The 22,850-nt window shown below is 38.6% G+C and overlaps 1 protein-coding gene across 1 annotated transcript; it reads right to left on the bottom strand.

The window, feature by feature from the left end:
* Positions 1-1,737: 1,737 nt before the first annotated feature.
* LOC587816 lies at positions 1,738-22,105 on the bottom strand. The gene is made up of 19 exons (XM_030976613.1): positions 21,034-22,105; positions 20,254-20,394; positions 19,445-19,673; positions 18,657-18,714; positions 17,769-18,201; positions 16,944-17,238; positions 16,011-16,170; positions 15,233-15,390; positions 14,146-14,340; positions 13,633-13,697; positions 12,648-12,743; positions 11,016-11,294; positions 10,074-10,156; positions 9,427-9,609; positions 8,291-8,387; positions 6,884-7,032; positions 5,433-5,552; positions 2,634-5,187; positions 1,738-2,109 (listed from the first exon to the last, which is right to left on the bottom strand). Exons 1-19 carry the CDS (start codon positions 21,901-21,903, stop codon positions 1,891-1,893), a joined length of 6,384 nt encoding a protein of 2,127 aa, XP_030832473.1. The 5' UTR covers positions 21,904-22,105; the 3' UTR covers positions 1,738-1,890.
* Between the last annotated feature and the right edge of the window lie 745 nt (positions 22,106-22,850).

Here is a 22,850-nt window from a genome sequence, read left to right as displayed (position 1 = left end):
AAGATTTCATGTTCTTGATGTGGAATTTATAAAAAGTCTAAAATACTTGAATGTTTTTGAGCATACACCTGTATTTTAAGGCTACGAATGGCTCTCCATAATGTTTAAGTCCAACTTAGAGTTAAGTTTGACTTAGGATCTTTATGAAACACCCCCTGGTCCTATATTTACCAACATATTTCTGTAAAACATATGTTTTATGTGGGAAAAGAAATTTCTTTGAAAACATTAATATCCACCAGGAAAAAAAAAGGAGAAAAAAACCTCATTCTTGCACGTGACCATAGAAATAAACCAAGTACAAATAGATTTTCAAATTCTTTATCATTCATTTCATGGTGTAGAAAATTGTACTTACTTCACAGTATTTGCTCTAACAATTTCTTGGATCTACTGGACTATACTACAACAATACCACATGCTTACTTTATAACATCTGGTGCATTACAAGTACTTTGATCTAGAATTCTGCAGACTAATCTTTAATACTACAGGTTGGGCTTTTGGAGACAGTGCCTAGAAAATGCAAACTGGAGTACCATATTGGAAAAATGCCTACCAAATTCAAACTTTCTTCAAAGGACTAAAATCATGAGGTATTTTATTTTAGTCACACTTTTTGGCACATCAAATACTGATCATCATCATCCATAATAACGTCCATATATATTTCACCAATCACTGTGGTGCCCTTGTGGACTTTTATCAAATATTCATAGATATAAACTCTTATTGGAAATTGGAATGTCAAATTCAGATGATATATGTAGTATAATAGAAATCACAATTTTAACTTAAATCAATTGACAGGTTGACAGTATTTCAACTGCCTTTCTTATAAAGTCACGACATGGATGAATTCATGCTTATAATTATCTTTAGTCACTTCTACATACATGCATGCACAGAAAATGTTTACAAAAATAAATCAGTTTGATAGAAAGTTTGATTTGAATATACATAGTATTTACAAGTTTACAGCTTTGTGATATCACAAGTATGAGTTTCATTCATTCCATGAATTGAAATTGACAGAATCTGTAAGTATTCTACAGGAACTATTTACCCCTGGCACTAGATAGATCGCCCCCTTCTAACATTATCTGTACCTAGGCTTGTAAACCTGACATAGTATACAAGTGTAACATGCGATAAGAAGTAGCCCCATGAAATGAAAAATTCTACTTTTCTGATGCAAGTCCTGAATTTATCTGTATTCCCCCCCTTCTATTATTTAATGGTCTAACGAAGAACTAGTATAAAATTTCAACTAAGTAAAAATGAAATAATAGAACAGCAGCCCTAATATGTGAGGCTGAAAAGTACCTCTCAAACATAAGCATTCTATAACTTTGATGTGACATCTATTTTTTATTTTTTCATTTTGTTAAATATATTTTTAGCTTTACACAAGTTGAATCTGTTCAGACCACCTAAAAAAAAACGAGGTCAACTCATGCAAAATTTAACTTATTAAGTGTAAATAACACATTTTGCATAATTATGTAGTTTTGTCAAAAAAATCGACTTGTGCGAATTTGAGTTATGCAGAGTTAACTGTCTGTTAATAGCAAAACTAAAGGGCGAGTCATAATTTATTTATACATGTTCAATGATGGAATAGCATCCCTAATTCTCAGCTTAAGGCAAGTACAGTCAAACCTGCTTTAGTGACCACCTGTCTACAAAGACCACCTGTCTACAACAAGCACATTTTTTGTTTCCCTTGAAAATGGTTTCTCATTGAAACATGTACTAAAGGAACCTGTCTACAAAGACCACTTTTTGTGTTTCCCTTGGTCGGTCGCTATAGGCAGGTTTGACTGTACAATGATGGAACAGCATCCCTAATTCTCAGCTGAAGGCAAGAACAAGCAAAAGACCAAATCATCACTGCAGGGGGAGGTTCCGTCTGGAAGTACGACTGGTCCTGCTACTCTTAGGTGTGCCCAAAGCGAGAGGCGAATTCATGAGGCTGTAGAGCCCTGTAGCAGAGAGGGGCGTGGTCACAAAGCTGGGCTTGCCCGTAGGAGGAGTGGAAGCGACCTCCGAGGTGGAGGGACCCGCAACATCAAAGACATCATCGTCGGCAGAGGACAAGCTACTTGCCTGCAGGGGAAATATGGTAGGAGAAAATGAAGGGTTATATTAGTTTCATAACAAAGTAAAAAACGTTAAATCAACTATCTAAATATATGCTGTAAATATCAGTCCAAAAAGATTATGAATAATAACATGATAAGTGGGGAAAATGGTATAGATGCAATTTACATTATTCTTGTTTGTACAGACAAGACCCACACTAGACCAACCAAAAAATTACATGACCCCTATGGCAAAAAAATATTTGGTTTGGAGTCGGTCTGGAGTCGATTTGGCAAGGTTACTGAGGTAATAAAAATGAATTCTAATCATGAATACCTTGCCATTGGCAAGATATCTCTTTGTTGTTACTTCTTTAGTTACGATATTTAGAGATAATCATGCTATGCTCTGATTACCCTTTTTATAAAATGAGTTTTAATCCTGAATTTCTTGACTGTTCCTGATCTTTAACTTTGTGAAAAAGCAATATAGATTCCCTGCCTTCCAAGTATCAGTCCCTGAACAAGGAAACATGACATAACACTTACTGTGAGGGAGTAGTCCTCTGAACCTCCGATAAACGAAGCAGGTTCGGGTGAATCGGTCACTGTCCAGTTCTCTCTGGCACTCGGTCTCTTCAGGGTCATGCTGAGCCTGGACGGAGTTGATCGACGCTGACCCAAGGAAGAAGAAATCCTTGTTTTTAAGGTTACCTTTTTCTTCTTCTTTGGAGGTTCCTCAGGCCTGGTGTTTTCAACATCTTCAAGCAGTTTTGAATCTGGTGCTCTTAGGATGGAATTAGGTAATAGCTGCTTGGGGTCTACTACTATTGTTTTGTCATCAATAACATCCTGCATTGGTTTGCAGCTAGATTCCTGCCTTTCTGATGACCTACGTTTTCTAAGAGTCTTTCCCACGTTACTGCTATCAAGTAACTTCTCTTCAGAAACTTGTTTTTTGTCCATAGTTCTTTCATGAGTTGAAGGGTGCTGCTGGTGAACAGGCTCTTGACCAAGTGACGTGTGAGATGGATTCCTCTTCCGCAGCTTCTTGTGACCTGAATCACCATCGCTACAGTTTTCATTTGAACTTCGACGCAGGTGTCTCTTTGACAGTGCCTCCTCTTTCTCATTGTTAAGTTCTGCATCTTTGTCCATCATCATGGCCATCTCCGAGTCTGACAGGGTACCCACTGATCCTTCGCCGGACTTTAGCTTGGGGAAGTCAATCTCCGAGTCAGTGTCTGCATCCGACTCTAATCCCTGGTCAATAAACGACATCTTTGCAGTGTTAGGCAATTCTTGTTGATTGATGCTGCCGTCGTCAGACTGCGAAGAAGCACTGGGGTTGGTGACTACGCTCTTCCCGAATATGGGAGAAAAGCTTCTGTCCAGATCGTCCAAAGATTCCGCACTGCTGATGCTGCCCTTGGTTCCTGGAGACTTTGACTTCCTGACAGGCTGCAGCTTCTTCTGGGAGCTCGATATTTTTCTTGTCAATGCTTTGTTTCCTGGTACTTCTGACGTTGATGTATCATGGGAAGCCTTGCCAAACACTGGTGATACACAGCCCTGCTCTAGATTATTTTTGGACGTTAGCATACTCAGCAAGGATCCTTTTGCTCTTGGGGAGTTCTTGGAGCGTCCAGTTGATCGATGCTGTTTCTTCTCACTTGAATTGACGCCTGGTGACTGCCTCTTGCGTTTTTTTCCAAAGTCACTTCCTGTCTGCTTGGAGGATGACTGAGGAGTTCTTCGTCTTGTACGAGGTGAAGTCAAATCGGCGATGATTTCATCCACTTTGACTATGGGTGAGATATCGCAAGGGCTCAGTACTTTGCTGGTGCTGGGGGATGGGCTGTTGTACCTGATTTTGATGCGAGGCCAACTGTTGATGACCTCTGGCGTGGTACATTTGGAGGCAGGCACGTACGGAGGTGTACAAGTGTCCCTCCTTGTACGTCTTCGTTTGATTGGAGGTGTGCTAAGATCCTCTTTACTAGGAGTACTTCTATTTCTCTTTTTATGTTCAACAACGTTGTCCTGATTGATATCTTGTTCCTTGTCTGTAGAGCCTTCCGCAAGTTTGTCAAACCAAATGCTTGCCTCTTCTGCTGCTTGCAATGGCTCTCCATCCTGCCTCACAGAAACATCAACCATTTCTCCTCGCACTTTTCCATCATTTTTCACAGTCCTACTGGCTTGTTCTTTAACTTCCTCTTCAAAGTTTGGTTTGCTTGATGCTTTTTCTGTTGCATCATCAAACAGTTTGGTTTCTTTTCCTTTCGGGTCAGGACTAGTTCTGTCCTTCAACTGACCTGCATCCTCAGTTTTACGGAAGGCAATCTTTCTCAAGGCTTTCCTGGGACTACGTCTGGTAGGTGTCTTTACAGGTACATTTACCTTCTTAGAATCAACGTGGCTTTCTGAAGCATCTCCTCTTCTTTCTATCTCTTTGCCTCCTGATCCACCCTTCTGCAGAAGTCTTGGGGACTGTCTGTGTCCGCTGGGGATGACTCCCAACTGTGCCTTACTTGGTGTTTTAGAGGGTGTACTGGGGATGGCTGAAAGATCCTTGGCAGGACTTTTCTTTGGTTCATTTTTAAACAGCTCATCATTCAAGCGCCTCCTTGCCTTGGCACGAGGTGTTGTCCTCATGGCACTCCTTTCAGGACTGTCCATCACCAACTTGACAGGGGTCACGCCCATCCTAGACCTTGTATTCCGACTTGGTGAATTGAAATTGGCTGGTGCTGGTGACTTGTTCACAGCCAGAGCTTTTGAGGCTGGACTTGTGATTGCGCTGAGAAGGAAAGTGGCTGGGGACAACTTGAGCTTGGTCTTCTCTGCCTTTTTCTCTGACAGGGGCGATTCTTTGAGGGCTACTGCAGGGGGGCTTGTCCCGGCTATCCTGGCTCCCAGGAGCTTAGCACGGTGAATTTCTTGCTTCTTGTAGAAGGAGGGTCTTCGCTTAAAGGTGGGCACCCGAGGACTACGTCTCACGTTCGGTTGGGTGAGGTTGACCGGTTTCTCTGGGGATTCTTCAATGACCAACATGCTACCTGGACCAGGTATTCCCCTCTCTTTAGAACTGCTCCTCCTCCTGCAAATCAATATAAATCATGAAAGATTAAATATCTTCATATCAAAAATAAAAAAATAATAATTTCCAAGAATAAAGAAGATTTTTCCCTTTTTTAATTGAAACAAAAAATAAAAAGAAAGAAGAAAAAAAAAACAACATCATTTTATATTATCAATTTAAACCTAAATTTGGGGTAAATTAAAATTAGTAATTTTGATTCTAAATATTCATTACAGTTCATTATAATTCAATTTCAATCATACCTTGCTCTGTCCAGCTTGTTGAGCATGGCCTTTATGACTTGTTTCTTGCCAGGTGTCTCCTTGACCACTTTGGTCTTCAGGACCAACTGACCACTCTGCACTGCTTTCCTGGGACTCCTCCTGCAAAATGACGATAGAAGCACATTATGTTTTTGTTTTGGTTCTCAGTATATTTTCCAGACTGCATGAGGTTTAATTAAATTTGCAAGAAAAATTTGATTCCTTCCCAATAAGGTGTTTTTTTCCAAAGGGAGGGGGAGGGGGGCTTTTTCACTCTTTTTTTGTTGTTGTTATCTCTGTATTTTACATTAATAAAATTAGAAGAAGAGTTATATCCTTTCCTTTAACTTCTATTCTGTATTTTCACCCGAAAGCAGAAGACTTCTTCCTTTAAAGTTCTGTTTTGTTAGAAATTATATTGATCAAATTATACTAAATTTTAATCTCAAGGCTTAGGCTTGGTCTAAGGTTGAGTAGAAAGAAGAAGTTCAACTGATGTTATACACAAATTGCTCACAGTAGGGTCATTCCATGGGGTTGGGTCAATTTTTGTGACATACAAGAAGTGAGAAACTAAGTCTCCTATCAACTGTAACAATGTTTGCTAAAATTGAGTTTAGCATAAAAAGCATAGCCAACTATGTTTACAATTACCGGTACTCAAGATTCACGGTGAATCATTATTATAGATCCAAAGTTTATGTAATGTTATATGAATAAGCTGGTAAAAAGAGAAATGTGTTTTGAGCAAAGATTTTGAAGAGAAGCAACTAAAACAGGAATGGTTCTGGCAGAGCACTGCCAAATACATTTATTGCATAAAACTCTTTAACAGATGATTTCATCTTCCATGTTTAGTAGAAGATCTTATACCAACGGTACATGGATATCGTCATATTTTTTTACCATAGAATGACCCAGTAACAAGACTAAATGAAGGTATAGACCAGTTCTGGTCATGCAATTGCATTGTGAAAGAAATATTGTGGAATTGATCAGAAAAGGTTGATCATCTAGCATATAAGTATTGGTGTGTACTACAAGGTTCTGGAATCATCAAAATGATAAGAAATATGGCCCAGTCTTGGTAAAGTTACAAGCACTGTAAACAGAAAGATGTAAATGGGACTACCTTAAATCTATCCAGTCCAGATAGATATAATAATTTACCAAATATATCAATTAGACAGGCAGTTTCCCGGCAAAATTTGTATCATCACGTATTAGTCAAAACATATTCTTTTACATGATTGGTAATAAGAGTTTCCATTTAATTTTTTGAGAGGGGGCCGTTTCCAAAACTGGTCTTTACCTGGTCTTTAACTGAATTACTAGAATATTGAACTTTGTGCATTTAAAATACAACGTGAATGAATGAACATCGATGACCTATCCCCTTTGTCACCAATTTCCTTCTTTTTTTTTAAAGTCATGAACTCTTAATTCTTTACCTGGGAGCATGAGTCTCCATCACAGCCACCGAGCGTCTTCTGCTGAACTTACTCGCATCAGGGCTGTCATCATTGAAGAGGTTTCGTTTCACCGTCTTAGCTGTGTTGTCCTGCTCTTGTTTCTTATGCTTCTTCTCTCCAGTGTTAGTCTAAACAATAAACATATTAATACAAAATAATGAAAATAATAATTCAAGGGACTTGGTAACTTTGTTGAGATGAGAGAAAATGGTGCTAAGTTAATGACTTCAATGCTAGATGTACAATTAAAGATAATCTGAAAGTTTGAGTGAAAACAGACCATTATTAATGATACAAATTGGGAAAAACTGATCGGATCGATTCCTGAATTCTCCCAACTATATCATTATAATTTAATCACATTTGAGGTGAATGTAAATCTTCACAAAGCAATGAATGGGCTCTATTTACCATTCCAGACATTTAAGTGTTGAAAGATTTTTTAAAGCTTGTTTATGTCTTATTTTCATGGAAAAATGGTTGGGAAAATTAAAAAATTGGTTGAGAGAATTCATAGAAAACCAAAAATATCATTGTGGTTTTGATATTTTTTTAGAAGGCATATAATAAGTAACATTTCAAACAAAAATTACCCAGTTTTTTCATCAACCTTCAAAAATGTTACTGAGTAACTTGAATAATTACAAAAAATAGTAACTATTCATAATGATATTCACAAGGAATGCTCTTATCAGATTCTAGAAATGTACAAGTGCCAACATTATTGTTTCCAGATTCTATTACCAGCTAGCCTTTGCAGGCACTACGTAAGATCTGACAAATTTCCAGCTACTGAGATAATATCTAGTGTAATTTCTGAAGCAAACAAGTCAACAGGGCATTCTCCTCTTTAGGCAACAAGCCTCAATAGAGTACCGAAGCTGTGACATCTGAAAAATCTATTTTTAGAATTTTTCAATTTTTTTCTTCATTTTCTGAAAGAGCATGACAAATAATGTCCGAATGCCGAAAACCAATTGAATATGACCATCTGAATAAAACGATTTCCTATAGGAGCTCAGTGTTATTTTGCTCTGGCTCCTAATGTTATGAACCAGAGCAAAAATTACACTGAGCTCCTATAGGAAATCTATTTATTCAGATGGTCATATCTCAGCCAATACTTAACATATCCAATTGGTTTTCGACATTTGGACATTATTTTTCATGCTCTTTCAGAAAATGAAAACAAAATTGAGAAATTCTAAAAAAAGATTTTTGATGACGTCACACTTCACCACTCTATATGGTATTGTCAAGTGAAAAATACCATTTGACAAAAGACCATTCAGAAACAGGATGAAGCAAAGCTGAAATTGAATCTTGAAAAGGAATTACAGCAGAAGTAGAAGAAGAAGAATGTGAGGAAAAACAAAAGAATCTCACCTTTTTCTTCTCGTTTGGTAGTCGTCTTGCAGGAACGCCTATGATGCGCTTGGGTGCTGCATCGGCAATGCTGGGATGTCTTACAAGTGCCCTTGATCTACAGCAAGAAGATCAAAGCAATAGAAAAAGACACTTATTTCCTGGATAAGCACAGCATGAGAGTGTGTGGAACAGCGAGCTTGTACCAGAAAGATCTCATGGCTTATAATTCAAATTCAAATCATTTATTTCCAAGTTCCAACATCAATTCAAACAATGTGTAAAAAACAGTCAATGGGCAATAAAAACATAATAAACTATGACATTTAAATCAAACAATTTAGAAGATAAAAACAAAACAAGCATATCATTCAATGAGAAACAAGGTGAAGAAAGGGGCAAAGTAGACCCTATAAATACATAATTCAGTATTATCAGACTACATAAAAAACACAAGTGGGTAATTGGAAAATGTTGAACACAATGAAAGCCAGGTTTGTGGCTTGTTAGGGTGTGTACACTTAGTTTATGTATTTATTTGTTTTTAAATTATTATCATAACATTTAGAGATTGGTCAAACAATTCATATAACATAGAACATGAGAACGTAAACATGAAAAACATTAAAAAAACATATAAGAGTATCGATCAGTATGTTACAATAGAGTCAGTGCCTCTAGGGTCCAATGGTAAAGTCTTTAGGCCCATTCTTAATCGCTGCTGCACTTGTTTTGAGACATATGTGAGGCTTAAGAGTGAATTTTTTTTGACTGGAATGAAGAATGTTATCTTTAAAAGATCCATTTCTACTCCTCGTATCTAGGGCTCAGAATTTTAGGTATCTTTTTAATTTGGCTACCCGCTCAAATTTCGGGCCATACCCAATACCTAAAAAAAATGATTATAAACTTGCTTAAATTTGACCATTTATAGTAGCAAAATACCTTTAAATATACATGCATACCTTGGTTAATATCGGAATATCTCATATGAAGTTATATTTATCCATGTGTGGTGATGTTTAGTGCTATGATCATGGCTCTGATAGTAAAAAATAACTAGGGCAAACATTGAAAGCTAACATGCAAGCCCCTGTTTTTTAGCCTCCGGTTTTAGTCCCAGCCCTACGCATGTCGATGATGAAAATAAGAGTTACCTATTGGAGTTGGATCCAAGGGTATTGAGAGAGCCACCAGAGCTGATGGACCTGTACGACGCAGGCTGCTTGTGAGAGGGTACTCCTGTCATATCGCTACTGGGAGACATCAGAAACAATGGTACTGGCTTCACCAGCCCCTCGTAGATTGCGCGCACCATGTAGGGGATGGTCTCCGCATAACTGTAAAAGATGTACAACGGTTGTCAGAACGATTGAAACATTTTTATTTGAATTACTAAATTTACGCTTCATCTTTTCATAATGAAAGAGACTCTTGTCAGCTCAAAAGAACTTACCTACAAGTTCTAGCAGGCTTCCCAGCAATTGTTTTTCCCTCCTGGAGTTTCAAAATTTCAAAGCATTGTTATTTCAACCTATTTCTAGTTTGAAAGTTATTTTCCTGAAAAGGAGTTGTAGGCGCAAGGGAAAAAGTATGCTAATTATCCAGTAGTTACACAGCTTGGATACCAGACAACATATTACAAACCGACTGAAATTCATGGATTTTCCCCCGGTGTGAGTAATTTTCCTAAAATTCCCTGACTTTTTACAGGTTTCACTGCAGTTGAAACAAATAACACATAATTTGCCAAGTTGAGAATATCTATCTTGTGTGTTAGATCATATGTGTGAATGCTACTCACTTGGCTAGAACAATATCAGTCAGAAAAGAAGCAAGCTTGTCTGCAGATGCAACAATTGGTACCGTCTCAAGCAGATGAACAACCTGTGAGAAAGAAATAATGATGGGTGTACCAAAGTCATTAATCATCAAGGTAAGGCTGATCTTCATTACATAGGATTATCAGAATTTCATTAAAACCTAACTGCACTAGTTTGGCCAGGAGGGATTAGACCTCCCTGCGTGGTCACTGGCAGGTGGTTATCTCATCAAATCACCTCCCAATTAACATAAGAAAAAGGGTCAACGGGTAACGCTTGGGCATTGAGGGCTATATAGAGGGCGCAAGTAGCTACAAATAGTGCAGTCCCATTTTAAAACAAAATTCCTTGATTGTTTTTCCATATCAACTTTAAAAATTCCACAATCATTACTTGAACCTACAGAGATACCAGTTGCTGTTTACCTGTACAGCCTGAAAAAAACAGAAGCAGGGTGGAGACAGGGCCGAAAAACCGGCATCTTTGAAACTATTTCCACTTTGAAACCTTTTAATCCAGTGGATAGGCTGTTTAGACACAAGATAAATTATTAGAGAGTGACTACTTTTTTCTTTTGGCCAATGTTATTTCCCTGATTTGAGTAATTTTTCTCAAATATCTTGACTGAAAAAGGGAACTTGTAATCCTGGTTTTCTTATTCTTTCAGGATAGCTATGAACCGTGTTGAATGATCATATAATAATAATAATAATATTTCTGCTTATTTAGCGCTAAATACATCAATAATGTCTGAGTTTCTAAGCGCTTTACAGTTATTTCCCCAATCATCGGATTCTGGCTTGCCCGCACACAATGTATGGACTTTCTCCACTCCCTGGGGAGCATTCCACCAAGAGCTACTACGCTCAAATTGCTAAGCATACTGCATTGTCTTTCGCATCAAACATGTAGGGATAAATCACCTCATCCACAGAGTCCTGCAAAGCTTCTGGCAAGTCAATCTCATCATCATCATCGTCATCTTTCTCTTTCTCCGCCTTCTTTTTTTTCTCCTCCTCTTTGACGGCCGCGATGTCCGTGGGTTCGACCGACTCCATCTCCATCCGAAGCAGAGTCTGCATCTCGACCTCGTGAACCCTGACCTCTCGCTCACTGGGGTCGTTGCTGCGTTCAGCGTAGCGTTCTCGGACTTGCTTGTGGGTGAGGAGGAGGGTGTCTTCGACGAGGGCCCTCATGTTGGACTGTATAGAAATGGAGAAGCATTTGCATTTGACTAAATACTGATGCTGCAAAACCAGTAACTTTTGTGATAATAGTGTGGTACGGTATGTCACTGAAACAGCTCCCGTAGTACTTTTGTGCCAAAATTTTGTTTTTGTTTTGTTGTTGCACATTTGGATTCATTGGGGTCCAAGCTATCAGAAATTGATGGGGTTCAAATTTTCCTGAAGACACTAAATTTCCCTATTGCGTTTTATATAAGCCATTTTGGCGCCCAATATGGACCCCCAAGGAAGTGAAGGAAGGATCTGAAAACAGCAACAACAACAACAACAAAAAAAAGAAAAAAAAAATCCTACAGGATTACATACCATACTGCACTATAATGACAATTTGCAAATTATCAAAAACTGCTATTTTTCAAGACGAGAAAATGTTGCAAATCACATAGAGTCATTGTTGTGTCAACAATTTGCATTTATGGACGTTCCCTGCATGTGAAATTTTCTGGTTATACAGTCTTATTCCACTCTAACTCTCTTTCAGCACACATATCACATTACGATTGCTTCTCTATGTCTATGCAGGGAGCTTTGAAAATCATCAAATTTGCTTCATCTCCAGCAACTGAATCAGTGCACAGTTCATTTCAAGATATAATCCTAGTTCTACCAGATACCTACTAAATCTAGGTTTGATGCAGCAAAGGTAGATTAAAGTTGATTATACAGATACGTACAAAACAGACCTGACCTTACATTTCTCAGACCAACCTGTAACATCTAAAAGACAATATTCTGATTTCAAACCTGGGTCATTGTATCTGAAGACCAGATAACTGAACCCTAGATCAACTCAAATGACAAGTATTGCTATGGAAATAGTATGAACAGTGATCCGACATTTGCTCTGGGCAGTATTTCTTCAAATATCTACGAAGAAGGTAATACCGTAGCCACACAAACGAAACAGACACCTGACCAAACAAAAATTACATTACTCTGAATGGCCAAGAGGGGGTTAATTTGGCTGTATGACCGAGGTATTAGGGTGGCAATGGTTCTTAAGGTTAGCTAAAGTGGTAATTCCAAGCATGAAGCCAGGAATTCTGTTCCTGCAGCCAGGGCATCTCACTATGAATATGACGGACAAAGAAAGCGGACAAAATATACAGTTCCTGTAAAAATGTGTCACAGGTGTCACATGCATATTCACCTTTTTACATAATAGCAGTGAAGCGATATTCCTTTATCTACCTGAGGAACTGTATATTTTGTCTGCTTTCTTTGTCCGTCATGTTCATAGTGTCTACTGCAAAGCATTGGCACAGGAGCGACGTAGAACTGGCATCAGTAAAAATAATGAGTACTTACAATGCTGTCTTCTTGGTTTTTTGTTTGGTGGGAAGTCTTATAGAAGTGCAAGACAACAGCGATGGTGGACTGGGTGAAACGCAGTGAGCAGGAGTTCTGACAAGGCAAATAATCATACATGCTCATGAAAATTATGTTATCATTAGCAGTGCACTCCATGATAAACAGGTGGAAGTATTCTTTGAAAGGGGAAACAAAGGCTATTTAGCTATTTATGTAGCACCTCCATCGCTGTATGAGTGATTATTTCAAAATGTATAAAGTGAGACCTCTTCATGTTTTGAAGATCTGTGGGTATTCATGGTCGTTTGGGACATGTGCTAACCGTGAACTGGTCTATTTTATTCAGAATACAATTCAAATTTCATACATAATAATGGTTCATAATTCAAATAAGTTTCCTCACATGCCATTTGACTTGTGACTGAATTAAAGTGTCTAACATGTAACATTTCCTCAAGTTTCTTCAAATGTCAAACTTAAATCTGATTTTCCTACTTTAGATACAGACTTCTTTCCTCTAATCTAATGTCATCTTGTCTTCTTATAAAAATAATAAAGATTTTGTTAAACCTCCACAGCTGGCATCCCATCCTAAATATCTGTCCTGTCAAACCTGTCTATTGTGGCCACCCAAGGAAAACAGGAAGAGTAGTCACTGAAGACAGGTGGCCTTTCTAGAGAGGTGACCACTAAGACAGGTTGGACTGTATTGTATTATGAATATGCAAATTATATGTTTTAGAATATGCTAATTCCAAGAGATGATCGAGATATACAATGTAGTAATAAACCATGAATGAAAGGTAACAAATCATCTCGATTTTTTTTTATTGTATTAATTTAATTCCAAGTTGTGGGAGGGGATAATGTACATGTAAGCTAATTGCCCCGACCAAACAATTGCCTGAACATAATGTAACTCTTTTATAAAATGCAAGTGATATTCATCATTTACATGCAGCTTCATACAAAATATACATACCCGTGTTAAAACATCTTCATAGTTCTGTTTCAAGTGTTTGGTCAAGTCTTCCACAGAAGAAACATCTGAATAAAATTAATCAAAAGAAATGGAAATTGTCACCAGTTTTAAATAAATGGAGAGAGTGCAAGACTGAAAAAGAGGGAGAGAAGAGAGAGAGAGAGAGAGAGAGAGAGAGAGAGAGAGAGAGAGAGAGTGAGAGAGAGAGTGAGTGAGAGAGAGCAAGAAAGACAAACCTGTCTTCCACAGAAGAAACATCTGAATACTTAAGAAATGAACATTGTCACCAGTTTTAAATAAATGGAGAGAGTGCAAGACTGAAAAAGAGAGAGTGGGTGAGAGAGAGAGATAGCGAAAAAGATGGAGAGAGATCGCATTTACATTTTACACAATCAGCCTTCTTGGAGCAATAATCTAGCAGCATTTTCTTCTGGTGTTCTTTTGATATTCATTTTAATCAGCTGATTATGAGTATTACCTGTAGGGAGTACAGAGAAAATGAGACCTACTAACCTGGGAGTTTGATCGGGATGGGGTCACTCTTCTTCTTGGTCAGCGTGGTGCCCTTCTTGTCCTTGACCACGACCTTGGGTCTGCTAGCCAGGAGCTTACGGCTGATGGCCATGATGTTGGCCGCCCTGGGCCCAACGTTGAGTGGCATGCTCTTCATACGTTTCAAGCGTGGGGACTGTCTCACACCTGTACCATCTACATGCAGCAGCAACAAAGTAAGGAGGACAAGAGTTCTTCAATTATATTTATGTTCCTACGTATAAATTGTATTGTTTGAACAGATGTCAAATATGTTGTCAAATTGAATGGGAGAAAATAAATGTTCATTTGAAATTGAAAATGAAATTGAAATTTATTGGGAAGAGAGCTCAATAGTTTACGGTGGTTCAGCTCGCTTTTTTCATTAAAGGCACAGCCGCAGTCCATTGTCATTAATCCTCATTATTGTCATTAACAACATCATCATCAACATTATCATCATTAACATTGTCATCATCATCATCACCATCATCATTATCAACTCAATTCAACTTTATTTCCAAAATGTGATAAAAATACAAAACAATCAAAAGAAAAACAAGAAAACAACATAAGCATAATATAACAGATAATTGTGGGATCGACAATAGGCCTACAGGCCTTTCTATGGTAAAGCTCTTAAATATATACATGTACATATATTATCACCATCATCCTCATCGTAATCATCATCATCAACATCATCAACATCATCATCATCATCATCATCATCGTCATCTTTATCAACATCATCATTATCACCATCAACAACAACAACCACCTCAATAATCAGCAAAAATAAAATGAAATAATTATAGAAGATATCAAAACCTAGTGGATCAAAATTAAAAACTCTGTCAGTTAGTTAGAGCCTCTCGGTATATCATCGCTCACCAAATTTCCATGATATATTCCATAACTTTGTATTATCATCAAAATTACAAGAAAGTACAACAGAAGAGTTAAAACATACACTTAACATGTACATGTACATCATCATCACTTAAATAAAGTGAATGCACTGTCACAGCTAAGCAACCTCCCCTTCTCCAAAAGGCTAATGACTTACCTTTAAGAATACTCTTAGACTGGTCATCTGGCATTGACTCTGAAAGTGGACTGGTGACTTCAGTTGATCCCTTCTCACCACCCATGATGTCCTTGAGCTGCATATAAAATGCATCGTGATGGGATTGGAGACTTGGGGACTTTTTGTCATCTGGAATACTGAGATAAAAACAGAGTGGGAGTATTTTAACCATCGTAATGATAAACATGAGATCGGATTCCAAAACAAAACACTTCTCAGCAACCTAATTAAATTTAAGAAGAAGTCTACCCTGATATTAAATTGGTTTTAATAGAAGCAGAACATTGACAGAAACAGGTCAGTGAAGTTTTAGTAAAGTAAATTTAAGACAGCTCCCGAGCAGACTTCAGCCAATTGTTTTGGAAGCATTGATTGGCAGCCTAATGATTTTTGTACGCAGTCATCATTAGCTGAGAACAATTATATTAGCGCGCATTTAATGCAACGCGTAACATATGTGTAATACTATGATTGACCGTGTGATGTAACAACACTTTTCAGAAAGTATTTTTGCGGTAAAGTCTGTGTGCGAAAGTAAATCGCTTAAATGTGATCTGAATACGAGTTGAGACATTTTACTTAGCTAAGCCAAATGCTTGATTAACAGATTTACTTAAAAAAAGTAATGAATTGAATACCGGCCCAGACCTTTACATCTTTGACAAAACGAATCCAAGAACAAATGATACTGGGGCAAATTGCCAAGTCACTCATTATCCCTATAATTATCAATATCATCATTATTATTTAGACCTACCTCAAGAGTTGCTCCACTACTTGATCACATGTGTGCCTGGATGGGGCAGAGATGTGCCAGGGTTCCAGCCAGCTGGCATGGAATGGTTCGTGGCGTGCTCTCTCGATGTGGCTCAACTCCTCCAGTATCCCTGGGTCTGTCTCGGGCAAGGTGGACAGTTCTGGATTGGAGATGATAACAATGGGAAATTGCACGGTGAGAGAGGATTGAAGGGAGTGAGGGAAAGAGGGGGGGGGGGGTGGACAATGAGGAGGGCGAGATAGAGAGAGAAGAGGGCCTGAGATAGAGAGAAGAGGAAGAGAGGGGAGGGAGAGAGGGGAGGGAGAGAGGGGAGGGAGAGGGGGGAGGTAGAGGGGGGAGGTAGAGGGGGGAGGTAGAGGGGGGAGGGAGAGGGGAGAGGGGTGAGGGAGAGGGAGAGAAGGGAGAGTAGAGGGAGGGAGAGAGGGAGGAGTAGGAAGAGAGAGGGGGAGTAGGAAGAGAGGGAGAGGGGAGGGAGTAGAAGGAGACAGAGAAGGGAGAGAGAGGAAAGAGGAGGAGGACGGAAAGTGAGGAGAAAGAGAGAGAAAGAAGAGAGAAGGGGGAGAGGGGAGGGAAAGATGGGAGGGAGAGTAGAAGGAATGAGAGAGGGAGGAGTAAGAAGAGAGAGGCGGAGTAGGAAGAGAGAGAGAGAGAGAGAGGGAGAGAAGAGGGAGTAAAAGGAGATAGAGAAGGGAGATCGAGGAAAGAGAGGGAGGATACAAAGTGAGAAGAGAAAGAGAGGAAGAAGATAGAGAGGGAGAGAGGAAGAAGAAGAGAGAGAAAGAAAGAGAGAGGGAGAGTGGTAAGAGAGAGAGAGAGAGAGAGAGAGGAGGGGAAAAAGAGGAGAAGGAGAAAGGGGAAGAATTGGGAGAAGGAAAACATAGAAACAGAACATGTGAGCATAGCATTACTCACCTTCAGTCCGTTTCATCTTCCTGTTGGCATGCCAACCAGTCTTTCCACTCCCTACAATTGCTTTTGCTGATCTCTCTATGAAGCGCTTCATCTCAGTCGTGGCTGCAGGTCTCCCTCGACCCTTGACATCGAATATCCGTGCCCTTGAGACAGGGTGGGGCTGAAAGGCAAGGCCGGTGGCTAACGGCATGATGGACTTGGGGTGGAGGAGGCGGATTGAAGCCATGGCGGGGGTTAAAGGCTCCATGACCCCAAGAGTGGTCAATGAAGAATTGGATGATGAAAGCTCAACAATCTGTAAGGAAAAGAGTTAGAGTGAGACTTAAATTGATAATCTGTTTGGGTTGATAACTTTAAAACAATTTAACAGCTTTGAAGCCAAGTTTTTTATAATTTGTAGTTTTCAAACAATCCCTGCACACTCTGTCTAGCTACTTAATCTACTCACTACGGAGCACAAGAACCCTTCAGTTCAAATTAATGCTCTAACTGGTGAAATGAAACACACAGTTCTAAGACTTTTTAATACACAAAATTCTGAAGACTGCTGATTTTAGGATCCCCATTGAGCAACAATGTGGATATCCAAACGAGTGTTATAAAAACATTCTATGTTCCGACCGAATGGGGACAGACTTCAGAAAAAGAAAAGGTGACATTTCCTTGATCTGCATGTAGGTGACAGAAGCTCATCAAGTTTGAACACATCAAACTGCTTAGATCCTCTAATACAATCCCCCTGGGTGCTGAGATTCTAGTTCACCTAATTTGCATACAAGATATACCCCCCATTTTCTTTTAGTGAAAACAAATTTCACTACCTACCAGCGACATTCTTTGATGGCTCAAGTCCAACATAGCTTCTCGGAACCATCGAGACAGACGACCGTCGCTTGTTACACCGCTGCTTTCGTCGTCCTCGCTCCCCTTCAACAAGTCGTACCCTATACAGGAAAATGTGCTGGAGGAGCCAAAGGCGCTCAGCCCCAACTGTCTGCGGTCAATCTTGGCTTTGATGGTAACGGTGTGAGACTCAGGCGATGGTGCTTCAGTTGCAGGAGTGGCCAGTGCCTGAGATGGGGTCTGGTTACCAGTCTCTATGCTGAATGCTGTGCTGTGATTGGTGGAAGCCTGCTTGGTGGAGTTGTTTGACTGGTTTCTGGCTGTCTTTTTCTTTTTCGTTGTCTTGCTCTCCTCTGTGTTGTGAATGACAAATGTCTCTGCGGAGCCTGGGGTGGAACTCTCAGGAGCACAATTACTGCAGAAATAGAATGAGAAAAAAATAAAAGAGTTATTCCAGCATGTAATCTGTCCTTTGAGGTTCCCAGATATCCTGTACTATCACCGACTATTTTACAAACTTCCTGTTACTAACATTTTTTTTGTAGACAACACCTTAGCCTCACACTGTAGCCAAAGCCTGCCGAAGGCGAAAATTTATGAACAAAGTGATTCCCAAATGAAATATTCTCACAAACCAATGCTGACTCTCATTTTCAGCTTTCAAACATTTGTTTACAGGTATGAGGCACCCTAGATATACCCTGTCTATTGCAGTACATTACTCAATCAGCACCACCTTCGAATAACACATTACCAATGTCCCTGGTAATAATAAGAATTATGTGCCGTAAAATATCATCACTTGAGTTGAGGTAAAGAAAGGCATCAGTCTGCACAATATTGGTAATGAAATCATGATTGATTGTTTACCTTTTTGGTGTGAACATAGGCATCATCCTTAGCATACAGTGATCAGATCCAGTGTCGGCTACACAAGGATAAAACAGAAAAACAATTATAAGTAAAAAAAAAATTAAAAAAAAAAAATATTTCCTGTTGTTACAGTTATTCTTTAGTACTGATTATGATGGAAACTAAATTCTCACAGAATAGAAGGAACTTGTACTGAATGTTAGTATCGATTATGATGGAAACTAAATTCTCAAAGAATAGAAAGGAACTTGTACTGAATGCTCCAGAATTTTTTTTTTTAATATTAAAAAAAAGAAAATGTACATTTTGTATGATTCTGTAAATATTTTATGTCATTACAACACTAAAAAAAAAAAAGATTACACATTTGTCTGCTCTATTCTTCCTTGCTCACTATACCTATATCTTTTGTACACTTTCTTCCAAAGCCATGTTATACACTGTCACATGACTTTGGAAGAAACTTTAAAATAGGTGAGTGGTGACTGGTGAGCATGGAAGGATAAAGCAGAAAAACTAGTTATCTTGCAGTCTCTAATGAAAAAAAAAAATAGGATTACATGTATAAGTAACTGATGTACTGCTAAAAAGTTACAATTATCTTCTTAGTATTTTAAGTTTGATGGAAAGGTATCATAAGTCTAGTTAAGAAGCATAAAATCAAATGAATTTCATGAAGTATTTGACATCCTCAATACATGAACCTCTTACAAGATGTTTAAAAGAAAATGTAAATAAAATGCCCCAAACTTTCATAGAAGAAAATACAAGGGGAGTCAACTGACCTTTATTAGAGCACAGTATTGCCCGGAAGGTCTCTTTGGGAGTAGAAGAGATTTCATCTACCATCCCAGGCTCCGACCTGACATTTGACCTCAGGAAGTAATCAATGATGATGGAAAGGGGTAGAAGATTTCTAGGAACTGGAATCTTCTTTTCAGACTGGTCATCTTCACCTCTTTCTATATCTACCTCCTTCTTTTCCATCTTGCTTGCTGCTTTCTGCTCTATGGCCTAAAAAAGGATAATTAAATAGGAATGATATAAATTCAATTTGACATGGCTAGTTATAGTAGATTTATGATGTACAGTGTAAGTCTCTTCTCAATGACTCAATCTCTTTTACAGAAAATCTTAATCAAATAAAGGAAATAGGGGTCTTTAAATTTCACTGTGTGCATTAAAAATCAATTTTGAAACATGTTACTTGTACATACATGTATCACTATCGGGACCTTCTTTTTAATTCATGATATTTTTGACACTTTTTCATGCTTGTTCATCTTCTAAGTTCTATACCATACAAAAACAAAATATAAATGTTCTTTAGCTAACAGTATTGTGTAACCTTTAACAAAAAACATTCAAATGTCATGAAATTCTGCCATTTCCCTTTTCCTTCTCTTTACCAAATCATTTCATTTGAAAGTTGATCCTATAATATAGTAACACTGTTTAGTGACCTAATAACGTTAGTGACATGAACACACACAAAAAAGTTGTTAAACTTAAAGTATCAACTTTAAAATGCATTTTTATTGCATTTCTACTTCGTTTTTAAGAGTTTCAACTTTCAAGAGATTTGTGTTTTAACCTGCTGAGTAGCTTGCACTGAATGAAGGCAAGACGTCACATGACAACCGCTGTTCATAAGCCATCCCAGAGAGATCACCTGACCTGCAGTGTGACTCAGCATCCCACTCAGGAGGTCATGTGTTGGTCTGGCTGGTGGTACCTGCATGGAGATTGGAGATTATTATAACAAAATTATAACAACAAATTACAGCTAGTTTTAGAGATACAATCGAGGGAGCTCTAAGTTTTTTTAGTTTGTTTTAAAACTTTTAATCATATTGAAAACAAATTATTGTAGACTTCTACGTTTTGTTTTTGTTATTACCAGAGGTCATTCCAATCCAAGTTTCTCAGAGGTAAAATTAGTGCTCATTCACACATTGTTTCTGTGTATTTCCCCTTCTTAAATTTGGCTAACATCACAATGCCAATTAAGAAGATTAGAGTCAGGGACCATGGATTTCAATGTCTTGAATTATCACATTAATTCCCATTTGAGCTGTTCTTCTTCTCCTATTAATAAAAATAAGATCTCAATATAATCTAGTATTTATTTTCATCATGACATCTTTGATGACCGTTCCCCTCTACGTCTAACTCAAACTTACAATTTATCATCAACATTCAAATGAACCTTACACCCAACTTGTACTAGGGTCTAGGATCTACTTGTAGAGTTTACAACAGTAGACTCTAGAGTGAAACAAATTAATTTTTACTAAAATAGGGGGCCTACTACTTCAGATCTATTCTCTTCTAAGTTCTAGTAGTAGTAACACAGTCATTTTACTGTTCTCACCATATTGGTGTTGAGCCAGAAAAGGCGTCCATTTTGCTCTCCACAAAAATCTGCCAGGAACTCTTTTGAGATGATTGTATCGCGCAGAGAAAGAGCAGAGTTCAGCTTTGTAGCATCTCCAACTAATTCTTCAAGAGTTTGCATAGAGGACGGGCACTGCATAGCAAGAAAAATCATCTTCTCTTTCCTCCTGTGCTTCTGTCGTCCATCGCTGATCAAGGAAGATATTGCACTGGATTGTCTGCGCGAAGCAGAAAGTCGCGAGTTCTCTCTCTTTTTCCGTCGATGCCGTGCTGAGCGAGCTCGGGATGATGATTTCATCGGAGAACACATGTCTGGTTCTTCCCATTGGAAGTCATGCATTACATCTTGCAATGCATAGCGAAGAGCGTAGGCCGAACTTGTATCTTCGACTTCGGAGTCATCGTCTGCAATGTTGTTGCTAGAGGACGCCCGTGCAGCTGAATCTCCATCGGGCACTTCCTCAAGTGCCAAGCCCAAGCTCCGGGGAGCATCTCTGCCACTACTGCCATCTCTGCTGCTGTTACCATGATGATGGGTCCATGTTTTGCTTCGCGTCTTGCCACCCTGGCGTGGTACATTCTCATCCAAATGCTCCTCAAAATATTTGAAATGCTTATAACTGTATTGCAGCCAAATCGCTCTTTTCTTGTACATTTGACACTCTTTTGTGGAATCAAAAATGCGGTAACCCCATCGCATTTTCTCGTTGACGGTGCCATCTTTGCACGCAAAGTGGGTCAACAATTTCAACACTGCTAATCTGATCGCCGCAAACGCATTCTCATCATGAGTTCCACATTTTCTGTCAATTAAAAATACAACTTTGGTCGTACCTGGAGTCCCCATTCTCAACAAATCTGGCTAATTCACTGGGCATCTCATGATATTTCTGTCATTTTAGTGAGCTATTTTCAATGTTTTCCTCCGTTGGCAGCCATTTTTAAATTTAGCACACTCTTTAAATGGCTAGTCTATATTCAGAAACCGAGTAATAAAAGCTATTCAAATGAACTGTTTTTAAGACTCCTGAAGATAAAGAAATTAAATATTACAGAAAAATCAGATACGATTTACATAAAAATTCTTGAAAAATAACTATATCAGTTTTATTTTCGGAAATGAAATGTCCACGTTTAATAAAGAAATTAAGCTGAGTCGTGAGTAGCTCGATGAAAGGCTAGCAATTTCCCGCGGTAGCTTACGATTGGCCAATAATTTCAATCTCCTGTCTCTAGTTTCCGAGTGTATCATTTTACGTCAACTATCATATTCTATGATTGTGATATAAAAGCGTATGAGCAAGGGATATATCCCTGGTATAAAATGTCTGCCTATCAATATGAAGAAGAAAAAAAAACCCTGGATAATTTGCCTGATTTATTTTTTCCTCTTGGAACTGCATGTATTCATTCCTGAAGCCTGTGAGATTGTTTCCATATATCTCGTGCTACTCGGTTATTAAACTGATAAATAAATATCAAATAACTTTGAGGGGGGGATTGACCATTTTATGGGTTATCGTTCCAAATTTTGAAAACTGTATTAAAGAAAGAAATGAACTAGGAAAGGGAGGGGAAGAGGGAGCCTGAGAGAGAGAGAGAGAGAGAGAGAGAGAGAGAGAGAGAGAGAGAGAGAGAGAGGGGGGGGGGGGGCCGGGAGAGCACCACCTTTTAACCGTCTAACTTTTTTTTAATAAATAATATATATATATATATATATATATATATATATACGGGGTTGGTTGCTTTATGTGCAAAGGCGGCGCTCGGGGGGGGGGGGGGGGGGGGAGAGGG

The sequence above is a fragment of the Strongylocentrotus purpuratus genome, unplaced genomic scaffold (assembly GCF_000002235.5).
Source record: "Strongylocentrotus purpuratus isolate Spur 01 unplaced genomic scaffold, Spur_5.0 spur5_scaffold_9, whole genome shotgun sequence".
Taxonomy (NCBI): Eukaryota; Metazoa; Echinodermata; class Echinoidea; order Camarodonta; family Strongylocentrotidae; genus Strongylocentrotus; species Strongylocentrotus purpuratus.
Note: the sequence above shows the minus strand (reverse complement) of the source record. Positions and strands in the feature narration are given on the sequence as shown.

Coding starts and splice junctions, on each gene's coding strand:
- LOC587816 (XM_030976613.1), bottom strand. CDS start 21,903: ATGGGGACTCCAGGTACGACCAAAGTTGTATTTTTAATTGACAGAAAA. Junction 20,395..21,033: donor TCTGGCTCAACACCAATATG/GTGAGAACAGTA, acceptor ATCTCCATGCAG/GTACCACCAGCCAGACCAAC. Junction 2,110..2,633: donor CAGAGGACTACTCCCTCACA/GTAAGTGTTATG, acceptor TTTCCCCTGCAG/GCAAGTAGCTTGTCCTCTGC.